A 14,349-nucleotide genomic window follows, 5' to 3' on the forward strand; every position below is an offset into this window, starting at 1 on the left:
AAGGCGGGCAGATCACAAGGTTAAGAGATCAAGACCATCCTGGCCAACATGGTGAAATGCCGTCTCTACTAAAATACAAAAATTAGCTGGGCGTGGTGGTGCACGCCTGTAGACCCACCTACTTTGGGAGGCTGAGGCAGGAGACTTGCTTGAACCTGGGAGACGGAGGTTGCAGTGAGCCAAGATTGTGCCACTGCACTCCAGGCTGGCACCTGGTGACAGAGCAAGACTCTGTCTCAAAAAAAAAAAAATGGAAAAGATTAAGCCCCTGCCCTCAAAAAGATCACAGACTAATGAGGGGAACAGACATGTAAATCATTAGAATACAATGTAGGCCTAGAGCAGTGGCTCACACCAATAATCCCAGCACTTTGGGAGGCCGAGTGGGTGGATCCCAAGGTCAGGAGTTCAAGACCAGCCTGGCCAAGATGGTAAAAGCTCATCTCTACTAAAAATACAAAAATTAGCTGGATGTGGTGGTGGGCACCTGTAATCCCAGCTACTCAGGAGGCTGAGGCAGAGAATTGCTTGAACCGGGGAGGTGGAGGTCAGAGTGAGCTGAGATAGTGCCACTGCACTCCAGCCTGGGCGACAGAGCAAGACTCCATCTCAAAAAAAAAAAAAAAAAAAAAAAAGAATACAATGTAATAGGTGCCATCATAGAGTTTGTATAAGTGCTATGGTTTGATCACCATATTTTCGGAATTAAAAATGGGAACAGAGTCTTGATAATACAACAGATAATATTTGAGATTGAAACTATTCCAGAGACTATAGAAAGCATCCTCTCCACAGTTAAGGGAATTGTGCCTGGAAAGAGAGGAATGGGTGTTCAGAAGACTCTACTATCCTATAAAATTAGACAAGAAAGGAAAGGGATTCTAAGGAGAAAGAAAAGCATAGAGGCATGACAGAGAATTGGGTGTCAGGAGAGTGATGCTGGGTAGTGATGTGTCAGGAGGTGTGACCAGAAAGACAGGGAGAGGCTAAATTATGAAGGCTCTGAATACTGAATGCCAAATGGTAGTTACCGCCAACTAAACATTTACTATGAGTTTACTAAACACTATGCTAAGCAGTTTAAAAGAATTATATCTTTTTTTTTTTTTTTGAGATGGAGTCAAGATGTCAGGCTAGTTTTTGTATTTTCAGTAAAGATGGGGTTTTACCATATTGGCCAGGCTGATCTCCAACTCCTGACCTTGTGATTGTTAGGGACAAGCTGCCTCGGAAAACCCCTCTGTGTAAGCTGACGCCTCACAACTCTGATTGCTCTGCAGCTGCATCTCTGAACTCCTATCTGTGTGCCGTGTCAAGGCTGCCAGACGTGCTACAATTAAGCAAAGCCTGATTACAGCCATCTGGGGCAGCTTGAGGGAGGACAGGGAAAACAAATGTTTGTTATCCATACCTGTAAATTCCTGTTTGACACATACCTGTAAAATTTTGCATTTTTTTTTTAACTGCCACCACAAAAGTCACAGGATGATGTATTATAAGTCGGTCACAAGTTAAAAACTATCTCTGTGCCTGTTACAACCTGATAGATTATCTCAGTCCTGAAACTCCTTTATGCCCCTCTCACTTCATATAAACCCCTCCTTTTGTAAGCTCAGGGCTGCCTCCTCTGACAGTTACCGGGCAGCCAGGCAGGCTAATAAAACTTGCTTGCCGCCGGGCACAGTGGCTCAAGCCTGTAATCCCAGCACTTTGGGAGGCCGAGGCGGGTGGATCACGAGGTCAAGAGATCGAGACCATCCTGGTCAACATGGTGAAACCCCGTCTCTACTAAAAATACAAAACATTAGCTGGGCATGGTGGTGCGTGCCTGTAATCCCAGCTACTCAGAAGGCTGAGACAGGAGAATTGCCTGAACCCAGGAGGCGGAGGTTGCCGTGAGCCGAGATCGCGCCATTGCACTCCAGCCTGGGTAACAAGAGCGAAACTCCGTCTCAAAAAAAAAAAAAAAAAAAACTTGCTTGCCTGACTTTGAGTCTATTCTCCTTTCTCTCGGCTAACCTTACAGTGATCTGCCTGCCTCAGCCTCCCAAAGTGTTGAGATTACAGGCATGAGCCACTGCACCCAGCCAAGAACTGTATCTTTTAATCTTCTACAACTTTAAAAGATAGATATTATTATCAGTTCTACTTTGCAGATGAGAAAACTGAGATTCAGAGAAGTAAAGCAACTTGTCCAAGGTCATACAGCTAGAAGACCTTAAAGCCCATGCTCAAATTCAGGTCTGGCTGGCTCTAAAGCTGTGTTCTCTGTTTGTTGTTTTATTTTATTTTAATTTTTAATTGACACATCATTGTACATGTTTATGGGGTACATAGTGATGTTTCAATACATGAAATATATAGTGATCAGATCTGGATAATTAGCATATCCAACATCTAACAAATTTATCATTTATTTATTTATTTACTTATTTCGAGACAGTGTCTTGGTCTGTTGCCCAAGCTGGAGTGCAGTGGCACCATTTCGGCTCACTACAACCTCCACCTCCTGGTTTGAAGCCATTCTCATGCCTCAGCCTTTCAAGCAGCTGGGACTACAGGTGCCTGCCACCACTCCTGGCTAATTTTTGAATTTTTTAATAGAGACAGGGTTTCACCATGTTGGTCAGGCTGGTCTTGAACTACCAACCTCAAATAATCTGCCCACCTTGGCCTCCCAAAGTGCTGGGATTACAAGTGTGAGCCACCACGCCTGGCCTCAAAAATGTACATTTATTATTGTTAATTATGGTTATCCCACAGTGATATAGAACACTATGATTTTTTTTTTTCTGAGATGGAGTCTCACACTTGTTGCCCAGACTGGAGTGCAATGGTGTGATCTTGGCTCACTGCAACCTCCGCTTCCCAGGTTCAAGTGATTCTTTTGCCTCAGCCTCTCAAGTAACTGGGATTACAAACTCCTGCCAACATGACTGGCTAATTTTTGTATTTTTAGTAGTGATGTGGTTTCACCATGTTGGTCAGGGTAGTCTCAAACTCCTGATCTCAGGTGATCTGCCCACCTCAGCCTCCCAAAGTGCTGGGATTACAGGTGTGAGCCACAGCCAAGAGCACTAGAATTTATTCCTCCTAACTAAATGTAATTTTGGGCCAGTGAGGTGGCTCACACCTGTAATCCCAGCACATTGAGAGGCTGAGGAGTGTGGATTACTTAAGCCCAGGAGATCAGTGTGAGTAACGTTGCGAAATCTCGTCTCCTCAAGAAGTACAAAAAATCAGCCGGGCGTGGTGACATGAACCTGTAGTCCCAGCTACCCAGAGGCTGAGGTGGGATGATCACTTGAGCCCAGCAGGTCAAGACTGCAGTGAGCAGTGATTGCACCATTGCACTCTAGCCTTGGCGACAAAGTAAGACCCTACCTCAAACAAACAAATAAATGTAATTTGGGGCTAGTGTGGTGGCTCACAGCTGTAATCCTAGCATTTTGGGAGGCCAAGGTGAGAGGACAGCTTGAACCCAGAAGGTCAGGGAGGCAGTGAGCCATGATCCTGCTGCGGAACTCCAGCCTGTCTCAAAAAAATTGTAATTTTGTGTCTTTTCTTTTTTAAATTTATGGACGCACTGTGGTTTGTAATTTTGTGTCTTTCTTTTTTTTTTTTTTTTTTTTTAAGGCGGAGTTTGGCGCTTGTTACCCAGGCTAGAGTGCAATGGCAGGATCTCGGCTCACCGCAACCTCCGCCTCCCGGGTTCAGGCAATTCTCCTGCCTCAGCCTCCTGAGTAGCTGGGATTACAGGCATGCACCACCATGCCCAGCTAATGTTTTGTATTTTTAGTAGAGACGGGGTTTCACCATGTTGACCAGGATGGTCTCGATCTCTTGACCTCGTGATCCACCCGCCTCGGCCTCCCAAAGTGCTGGGTTTACAGGCTTGAGCCACCGCGCCGGGCCTGAAATCAACTTTTTTTAAAGTGTCTACATATGAGTGAGAACATGCAGTGTTTAACTTTCCGTTTGTGGCTTGTCAGTTAAAACATCCACCAATTCCATCCATGTTGCTGTGAATGACAGGATTTTGTTCTTTTTAGTGGCTGAGTAGTATTCCACTGTGTATATACATACATATCCTTTATTCATTTGTCGTTGGACACCGAGATTGATTTCATATTTTGGCCATTATAAGTAGTGCTGCAGCCAGGCGCGGTGGCTCGAGCCTGTAATCCCAGCACTTTGGGAGGCCGAGGCGGGTGGATCACAAGGTCAAGAGATCGAGACCATCCTGGTCAACATGGTGAAACCCCGTCTCTATAAAACTACAAAAAATTAGCTGGGCATGGTGGCGCATGCCTGTAGTCCCAGCTACTCAGGAGGCTGAGGCAGGAGAATTGCCTGAACCCGGAGGCGGAGGTTGCGGTGAGCCGAGATCGCGCCATTGCACTCCAGCCTGGGTAACAAGAGCGAAACTCCGTCTCAAAAAACAAAAAAAATAAATAAATAATAATTAAAAAAAATTAAAAAATAAAAAATAAAAATAAATAAATACAAATACAAATATAAATATAAAATAGGCTGGGTGCGGTGGTTCATGCTTGTCATCCCAGCACTTTGGGAGGCCAAGGAGGGTGGATCACCTGAGGTCAGGAGTTCGAGACCAGCCTGGCCAACATAGTGAAATCCCGTCTCTACTAAGCATGCAAAAATTAGCCGGGCGTGGTGGCGGGTGCCTGTAATCCCAGCTACTAGGGTGGCTAAAACAGGAGAATTGCTTGAACCGGGGATGTGGAGGTTGCAGTGAGCCGAGATCACGCCACTGAACTCCAGCCTGGGAAACAGAGCGAGACTCGGTATCAAAAAATAATAATAAAATAATAAAATAAAATGTGTTGACTTAGGGTTGTGGGAATCATTGTGTCACCAAGTGGACTCATTGAGCAAGGCAGGTTATTGAGTGCTAATAAGGCAAGCGGCTTAGAGGCTCCGCACAGGCGTAGGAAAGGCTGAAGACTAAAGAGGGTTTAGAGGCAGAGACTAGGAATCTCTCGACACTCTGCTACTTCTGCCTGTAAACGCCCAACTTCCGCCGCTGGCGGCCATCTTCAGGTAGTGGTGTTGAGCGTCGAGCTCCCGGAACCGCGCGGGTGAGGGGCCGCCCGTGGCGGCGCAGTCTAGGTAGACGGTATGAGTTTGGCTGGAGGCCGGGCCCCCCGGAAGACCGCTGGGAACCGGCTTTCTGGGCTTCTGGAGGCAGAGGAAGAAGATGAGTTCTACCAGACGACTTATGGGGGTTTCACAGAGGCAAGATCCGGGCCTGGGAAAAGGGAGGGGAGGAAGCGAAGAGGAGCCCTGAAGCAAGCAACCCCGGATAAAGAGGAGGGCGGGGAGTAGAGAGGAGCTCTGGGCGCTGACATTCCAGATGGCTGGGTGAATCGGAGTGTGTGTAGGAGGTGGAGGGGAGCGGATGGTATGTGGAGGCCTAGAAGGGGTCAAAGGGGCCTGGGAGGGAGAAGTTCTCAGGAGGCACTCTGAGAACGGCGGAAACCTGCCATGTACTTCTCTGGTTGCATCTCCCACTGTGCTGCTGACGTCCAGCATACGCCAGGCACACACGCAGTAGTCAGCTGCTCGGTGTATCCTCGTTGGCCTACTGTTGGGTTATTCATCGGAGACATGGAAAGGAACTGCTCCAAAAGTAGAGGAGCTTAGCCCACTCCTTTTTCAGCTTCAAGTCTCAGTGTACATGTTTTCCCCGAAAGATAACACTTCCTTGACTATCCTAACAAGTGTCCCCATTTATTACCTTCACAGAACATATTTCAGCTTGTAATTAGATTTGGTTTGCTTACTTGCTTATACTTTTCTATTGCGTTTTAAACTCTATAAAGTTAGAGATGGTCTGTTTCGTTCAACATTATGCATGAGGTGTCCGGACTGGGCTACCACTTGCTAAATTTTTATTAGTTGAATCTACCTGTTTATTAAATGTGTTGGGAACCCAGAGCATAACATTGGTGATAGGTTGTGTTAGGCTCTGTTTTCTAGGGAAACAGAATATTAAAAACACTGTTCTGTCCTTACATACTCCATACCCCAGTGGGGTAACTGGCTGGGTTAACAGTCAGTTAAAATACTGTGTGATATAGGCCTGGCGCGGTGGCTCACGCCTGTAATCCCAGCACTTTGGGAGGCCGAGGCGGGCGGATCACCTGAGGTCAGGAGTTCTCGACCAGCCTGACCAACATGGTGAAACCCCATCTCTACTAAAAATACAAAAATTAGCTGGGTATGGTGGCATGCACCTGTAATCCCAGCTACTTGGGAAACTGAGGCTGGAGAATTGCTTGAACCCAGGAGGCAGAGGTTGCAGTGACCGGGGATCACGCCATTGCACTCCAGCCTGGGTGACAAGAGTGAAACTCCGTCTCAAAAAAAAAATAATAAATAATAAATAAAGTTTAAAAAAAAAGTCTGGGTGCGGTGGCTCACACTTGTAATCCCAGCACTTTGGGAGGCCGAGGCAGGTGGATCACGAGGTCAAGAGATCTAGACCATCCTGGTCAACATGGTGAAACCCCATCTCATTTAAAAAAAAAATACTGGGCCGGTCGCGGTGTCTCATACTTGCAATCCCAGCACTTTGGGAGGCCGAGGCAGGTGGATCACGAGGTCAAGAGATCGAGACCATCCTGGCCAACATGGTGAAACCCCGTCTCTACTAAAAATACAAAAATTAGCTGGACGTGGTAGCATGCGCCTGTAGTCTCAGTGACTTGGGAGGCTGAGGCAGGAGAATTGCTTGAATCCCAGAGGCGGAGGTTGCAGTGAGCTGAGATCGTGCCACTGCACTCCAGCCTGGCACCTGGGGACAGAGTGAGACTGTGTCTCAAAAAAAAAAAAAAATACTGTGTGATAAGGACTAAAACACGGGGTAAGATAGAGTGCAGAGGTAATACATGTGAGCCAAATTTATTGATCAGGATAGGCATCCCTGAAGAGATGATGTTTAAGCTGAGGACAGTTTGAAAAGTAGGAGAAGGAGAAAGGTTAGTCCACAGAGCAGGTTGGGTAGAGTAGGTAAAGTTGAGATCCTTGTCTGGGACCTGCAAGTCTACTCTCTCATTCTCCAGAGCATGAAGGAGACTAAAGATTGATAAGCCTGGAGGGAGTAGGCATGGGCCACATCATTGACGGCCTTGTGAGCCATGTTAAGGAGTTTTGTCCAGAGGACTGAGATGAGGCATCAGAGTTCCATGATGAAATTTGTTCTGTAGAAAGATTACTTATGGCTGGGCGAGGTGGCTCACGCCTGTAGTCCCAGCACTTTGGGAGGCTGAAGTGGGCAGATAACCTGATGTTGGGAGTTAGAGACCAGCCTAACCAACATGGATAAACCCCGTCTCTACTAAAAATACAAAATCAGCCGGGTGTGGTGATACATGCATGTAATCCCAGCTACTCAGGAGGTTGAGGCAGAATCGCTTGAACCTGGGAGGCTGAAGTTGTGAGCAGAGATTGCAACACTGTACTCCAGCCTGGGCAACAAGAGCAAAACTTCATCTAAAAAATAAATAAATAAATAAATAAAGATTACTTACTTTGTAATGAGAATGGCTAGAAGGGGGCGTGGCAGTATAGAGACAGAAGGATTCAAGATAAGTTAAGGAACAGAACCCACAGGATTTAGGGGCCCGTTGCGATGGCTCATGCCTGTAATCCCAGCATTTTGGGAGGCCAAGATGGGCAGATGATGATGTCAAGAGTTCGAGACCAGCCTGACCAACATGGTGAAACTCTGTTTTTACTAAAAATACAAAAAAATAAGCCGGACGTCGTGGCATGCGCCTGTAATCCCAGCTACTCAGGAAGCTGAGGCAGGAGAATCATTCGAAACTGGGAGGCGGAGGTTCCAGTGAGCCAAGATCACGCCACTGCACTCCAGCCCAGGTGACAGAGCGAGACTGTGTCTCAAAAAAAAAAAAAAAAAGAACCCACAGAACTTGACTGATGGAGCCATTACTGACACAGCCCTAACCAACTAGTTTAAAATAGAACTTTCTCATCCCTCCTCTAAGGCCATTTTCCTATTTCTGTCATTTTACGAGTCGTTATTTAATATGTACCCTTCATGCTTCCAAAAAGGATTTAAGGAGGCTTACATATAAACAAAAAGTAGGAACAGTAAAAATAGAGACAGATCAGAAGTAATTGTACCAGGAACCTCTGCTAAAATGGTGATAACAATTGATACTAAATTTAGCTGTGAGCTTCCTGGTAGCCAAACCTTGTATTTATTTTTTTATTAAGAAAGAAGCATGTAAGTTCTTCAAGAGAGACAAACTTATTCAGCCTTAAATCCTAGGAAGCATTTATCATTATATCCTCATATAAGATATATAAAAAGTAACGGTTTTCATAGATGATGTACAAACATTCTCTTAACTAGTGATGTCTATTAATGACTCAATAAAAGCCAAAGGAATGGTAGTAAGTCCTTAATTTAGTGGAAGTATTTTGATTGGGCACTAAGCTAGTGTGTGGTTGATCTACTACCCTCTGGTGTTACGGCTTAATACCCAGTTAGAGCTGAGGGGATTAATGTGTTCCCAGGCTATCTTTTATAAACATCACTTGGGTGGAAATGATGGTCATCAGTGCAAAATTGAACTCTGGCTGGCTTGGAGTGTCAACGTCTGTGTTCTTTGCTTGCTTTGGCATCATGTGTACCAAGAGTAGCCCATTAGTCTGCATCACTGATTGAAAAGCCACATGTGTGAGATGTCACCCAGCCCAGTTGACTCCCTCTCCCTCAAGTGGCTTTTTTCCCTTTCCTTTCTCATAATGGCTGCCATTCTAGCCCTAACCAGTATCACCTCAGGTCTAGGCTGTACTTCACGTTCTCCACTCCAGTCCATCTAACTACCTCCAGAGCTTTCTGAAGTACCCCTTGTGCATACTGTTACCCCTTCCCAAATCTTCAGTGGCTCTCCATTGTCCATAGTAGCAGTACTCAACTGTTTTTCTGTCCCAGCACACCTAAAGAACGTATTTCTCTCAGTAACTTTAGTTTACCTCAACAATGATTATTAATGGTAGGACAAATAAGGAGATGGAGGGGATTGAGAATCACTGGCCTTCAGGTTAAATTTGTGTTTATTAGCCTGACATTTAAGTTTCTCCATAAATACAACCTTCTTTTCAAATCATATAGTCCTATAGGGCAATTGGTGTTGGAAGAAGGCGGTGCTGGAGCCAAATGCAGTTGGCTAACAAGTTCCTCGACAGAAAAGTTTTATTTGGGTCTAAATCCTTATTCCATAAACATGCTGTACACATTACCATTTCTGCACATTCACTTCTGCTATTTCATCTGCCTATGATTCCTTCTTCCCTCTTGGCTGTCTAAATACTAACAGTGTTTTAAACCACAGTTTAAGTCCTCTTCATCCTTTTTTCTTTTTTTAGATCACCCTGTTGCCCAGACTGGAGTGCAGTGGCATCATCTCAACCCACTGCAATCTCTGCCTCCTGGGTTCACGTGATTCTTCTGTCTCAGTCTCCCAAGTAGCTGGGACTACAAGTGTGTGCCACCGCGCCTGGCTAATTTTTGTATTTTAAGTAGAGATGGGTTTTCCCCATGTTGGCCAGGCTGGTCAAACTCCTGACCTCAGGTCATCCACCTGCCATGGCTTCCCAAAGTGTGGAATTACAGGCATGAGCCACTGTGCCTGGCCCTCTTCATGTGTTAAGAGTCTAAAGCACAGTTCAGCAAACTACAGCCTTCAGGCCAATGCTGATCCACTGTTTTATCTGGTCCTTTACAGAAAAAGTTTCCTGACCCCAGTCTAAAGAATGAAAGCCTAAACTTAGACCTTCTTATACTAACAGTGCATAGCAAGTGTGCCACTTCCTTTTAAGATTATGTCCCTGAGGCTTGGTATGGTGGCTTACGCCTGTAATCCCAACACTTTGAGAGGCACAATGGACAGATCACCTGAGGTCTGAAGTTCAAGACCAGCCTGACCAACGTGGCGAAACCCCGTCTCTACTAAAAATACAAAATTAGCTGTGGTGCACATGCCTATAATTCCACATACTTGGGAGGCTGAGGCAGGAGAATCACCTGAACTTGGGAGATGGAAGTTGCAATGAGCTGAAGTCTCAGCATTGTACCCCAGCCTGTGCAACAAGAGTGAAACTCCATCTTAAAAAAAAAAGATTATATTCCTGCCAGGTGTGATGGCTCATGCCTGTAATCTGAGCACTTTTGGAGGCTGAAGTGAAGGATCACTTGTGGCCGGGAATTTGAAACCAACCTGGTCAGCATAGCCAGATCCCACCTCTATTTTTAACATAATAAAAAAAAATAAGATTATGGGCCTGATGAGAGGCTGAAGCAGGCAGATAACTTGAACTCAGGAGTTCAAGAATAGCTTGGGCAACATGCAAGACCCCTATTTTTTTTTTTCTTTTGAGACACAGTCTCACTCTGTCACCCAGACTGGAATGCAGTGTGGCACGATCTTGGCTCACTGCAACCTCTGCCTCCCAGGTTCAAGCGATCCTCGTGCCTCACCCTCCCAAGTAGCTGGGATTACAGGCATGCACCACCACACCTGGCTAATTTTTGTACTTTTAGTAGAGACAGGGTTTCACCATGTTAGGCTGGTCTTGAGCTCCTGGCCTCAAGTGATCTGCCTGCCTTGGCCTCCCAAAGTGTTGGGATTACAGGCATGAGCAACCATGCCCGGCAGAGACCCCTGTCTCAAAAAAAAAATTAAGATTATTTTCTCCCCTTCACTATACTGTAAGCCTCTGAAGGTAGAGACCAAACCATATCCTTTTGTTCCCCAGTACTTAACACAGTGCCATGTAGGTAAAGGGCTGTCGATTAATGTTGGAAGGAGGTAGTGCTGGAGCCAAAGGCCGTCAGTTAGAAAGTTTTCTTGTCTGAGGAAAATGAAGGGCTGGATTAGGAAGGAGAGTACCACAACCCGTGATCAAGAAAGTTGAGAGACTCTTTCTCCTAAAGGGGTGTTAAGGCTTCCTTTTCCAGCCAACCCTCACCTCCCTGTGTACTTAGGAATCCGGAGATGATGAGTATCAAGGGGACCAGTCAGACACAGAGGACGAAGTGGACTCTGACTTTGACATTGATGAAGGGGATGAACCATCCAGTGATGGAGAAGCAGAAGAGCCAAGGAGGAAGCGCCGAGTAGTCACCAAGGCCTATAAGGTATAGGGGGAGTCCTAGTTTTCTTGGATTTTCTCAATTCCTGTTCTCTCTTTCATCGGGCATTGGTACTCCCTACACCTCTTCCATTTCTGGCAATGCTAGTTTTCTCTCATTGAGATCCTCATATTTCTCCTTATCTCTTCTGTTCCCTGGTATCTAATTCCAATCTGTCCTCAGGAGCCTCTCAAGAGTTTAAGGCCTCGAAAGGTCAACACCCCGGCCAGTAGCTCTCAGAAGGCCCGAGAAGAGAAGGCCCTACTGCCACTAGAACTACAGGATGACGGATCTGACAGTGAGTAGGGATGTTTGGGTCAATTGGCAGAATTGGAATATGATGATAAAGTATCATATCAGTGTTAAATATTCTGATGTTGCTGGGCGCAGTGGCTCACGTCTGTAATCCCAGCACTTTGGGAGGCCGAGGCAGGCGGATGACCTGAGATCAGGAGTTCGAGACCAGTCTGGCCAATATGATGAAACCTTATCTTTACTAAAAAATACAAAAATTAGCCAGGCGTGGTTGCGGGTGGCGGGCCCCTGTAATCCCAGCTGCTTAGGAGGCTGAGGCAGGAGAATCACTTGAACGTGAGAGGCAGAGGTTACAGTGAGCCAAGACCATGCCATTGCACTCCAGCCTCAGCAATAAGAGCGAAACTCCATCTCAAATATAATAATAAAAAGAAAAAAAATTACTGATGTTGATAACTTACTATGGATAGGAAAATCTTCATTCTTAGGAAATACACACAGAAATATTTAGGTAGGGATAAAGGCCATGATGTATACAACTTTAGTTATCTAACTTAGATCATTCAGAAAAAAACTACACATACAAAATGCAAAAGGGACAAAATGTTATTAACAGGTGATGGGGTAGAAGATACATGAGTATTCCTTGTACTGTTCTTACAACTTTGTAGGTTTGAAATTATTTCCAAACACAAAATTTAAAAATAAATAAAGTAGTGGACATGAATTCAAAGATTTCTTCTTATCTCACTCTCTTCCAGGTCGGAAGTCTATGCGTCAGTCTACAGCTGAGCACACACGACAAACGTTCCTTCGGGTACAGGAGAGGCAGGGCCAGTCAAGACGGCGAAAGGGGCCCCACTGTGAGCGGCCGCTAACCCAGGAGGAGCTGCTCAGAGAGGCCAAGATCACAGAAGAGCTTAATTTACGTTCACTGGGTCAGTCTGTGGTTTCAGAAAAAGTGGGTACAGGGGCTGAGGGGTATGAGAAAAACCATGAGACCTGGAGGACCAAAGGCCTGGAGAAATGGAAATTTGGGATAAAGGAATCAGAAGTAAGAAATGGGGGAGAGTAGGTGATTAAGACTGTAGGTAAGGCCGGGCGCGGTGGCTCAAGCCTGTAATCCCAGCACTGTGGGAGGCCGAGGCGGGTGGATCACGAGGTCAACAGATCGAGACCATCCTGGTCAACATGGTGAAACCCCGTCTCTACTAAAAATACAATAAATTAGCTGGGCATGGTGGTGCATGCCTGTAATCCCAGCTACTCAGGAGGCTGAGGCAGGAGAATTGCCTGAACCCAGGAGGCGGAGGTTGCGGTGAGCCGAGATCGCGCCATTGCACTCCAGCCTGGGTAACAAGAGCGAAACTCCGTCTCAAAAAAAAAAAAAAAAAAAGACTGTAGGTAAATTACTTAACCTATTCATATTTTGCTTTTCTTGTTTCTAAAATGGGGCATACACCGAATGACTCAGGAGGCTGAAGCAGGATTGCTTGAGGCCAGGAGTTCATAACCAGCCTGGACAACACAGTGAGGCCCCCATCTCTTAAAAAAAGAAAAAAAGGGGGACCGGGTACGGTGGCTCACACCTGTAATCCCAGCACTTTGAGAGGCGGAGGTGGGCAGATCACCTGAGGTTAGCAGTTCGAGACCAGCCTGGTCAACATGGTGAAACACCATCCCTATTAAACATACAAAAAATTTAGCCGGGTATGGTAGTGTGCACCTCTAGTCCTGGCTACTCTGGGGGCTGAAACAGAAGAATCACTTGAACCCAGGAGGTGGAGGTAGCAGTGAGCAGAGATCACACCACTGCACTCCAGCCTGGGTGACAGAGTGGGACTCGAAAAAAAAATAAAGTGACGTGGAAAAGAGGGTTGTTAGAGATGTGGTGATATACTGGGCATGGAGTGTTGAAGGGGCTACCCATGTGCACTTCGAAGTCACCAGGGTGACCTAAGGTGATAGGAATTGTGGTAGAGGTGAAGATTAGAAACCACTGCCAAAGTCTTCAGTGAGTGAGGGAGTGACCATGACTAGGAAGGAGAGAAGTTACTCTAGACTCTTAGCACAGGTCTCAAAAGAGAAGGGAGATTCTTCTGGTAGGCAGAAGAGTAGTGATCCGAAAGCTCCAGGGTGAGGCCCAGTAGGTCATAGGTATATCCTGTGGGGTAGTAAGAGAATGAGCAGCCGCCACCAGAGGTCTGCAGAGAGGAGTGGTGGCCTTAGTGAATGACCAGGTTTCTGGTAAGGCAAGTCACATGAAGGAACGCTGAGTGAGGAGCCGAGGATATAGATGAGTTGGCTGATTATAGAGCTTGAGCTCCAGAGGGTGTAGGCAAGTGTTCGAAAGTAGAGGGTTTGGAAGATTGGCGCAAGGGAGAGAAAGCAGTATTATCAGTATTATCAAACAGGTCAAGCAAGAGAGGTTCAGTGATTGGAAGGATTTCCAGAGTACTCTTTTTTTTTTTCTTTGAGATGGAGTTTTGGTCTGTCACCCAGACTGGAGTGCAATGGCATGATCTTGGCTCGTTGCAACCTCTGCCTCCCAGGTTCAAGTCATTCTCCTGCCTCAGTCCCCCAAGTAGCTGGGATTACAGGCTCAAGCCACCATACCCAGCTAATTTTTGTATTTTTAGTAGAGGCGGGGGTCTTACCATGTTGGCCAGGTTGGTCTTGAACTCCTGACCTCAGGTGATCTGTCTGCCTCGGCTTTCCAAAGTGCTAGAATTATGGGCATGAGCCATGGCGCCCAGCCACCAGAGTGCTCTCTTATGGTCAGACTTTAGAGAATTGTGTTCATAGTAACCATATTTAAGGACACAGAAATTTGGAGTTCATTCAGAGGAAAAGGGCAAGGAATATATATATATATATATATATATATATTTTTTTTTTTTTTTTTT

General features: G+C 45.9%; 1 protein-coding gene and 1 long non-coding RNA gene across 2 annotated transcripts in view; both read left to right on the top strand.

Annotated features, from left to right (window-relative positions):
• The first annotated feature begins 5,035 nt into the window (after positions 1-5,035).
• The window catches only part of VPS72 (vacuolar protein sorting 72 homolog), a 13,465-nt gene continuing 4,151 nt past the window's right edge, over positions 5,036-14,349 (top strand). The window contains exons 1-4 of the mRNA XM_032267501.1: positions 5,036-5,259; positions 11,042-11,194; positions 11,372-11,486; positions 12,205-12,381. Of these exons, the coding sequence (XP_032123392.1) occupies positions 5,143-5,259; positions 11,042-11,194; positions 11,372-11,486; positions 12,205-12,381 (562 nt within the window). The 5' untranslated portion in view covers positions 5,036-5,142. The remainder of the gene's footprint in view (positions 5,260-11,041; positions 11,195-11,371; positions 11,487-12,204; positions 12,382-14,349) is intronic.
• On the top strand, positions 12,388-12,878 carry LOC116542526. Its single transcript, XR_004265255.1, has 2 exons — positions 12,388-12,534; positions 12,848-12,878. It is a non-coding gene; the product is annotated as an uncharacterized LOC116542526 (long non-coding RNA).

The sequence above is a fragment of the Sapajus apella genome, unplaced genomic scaffold (genome assembly GCF_009761245.1).
Source record: "Sapajus apella isolate SASKATOON/1434 unplaced genomic scaffold, GSC_monkey_1.0 scaffold169, whole genome shotgun sequence".
In the NCBI taxonomy this organism is placed as follows: Eukaryota; Metazoa; Chordata; class Mammalia; order Primates; family Cebidae; genus Sapajus; species Sapajus apella.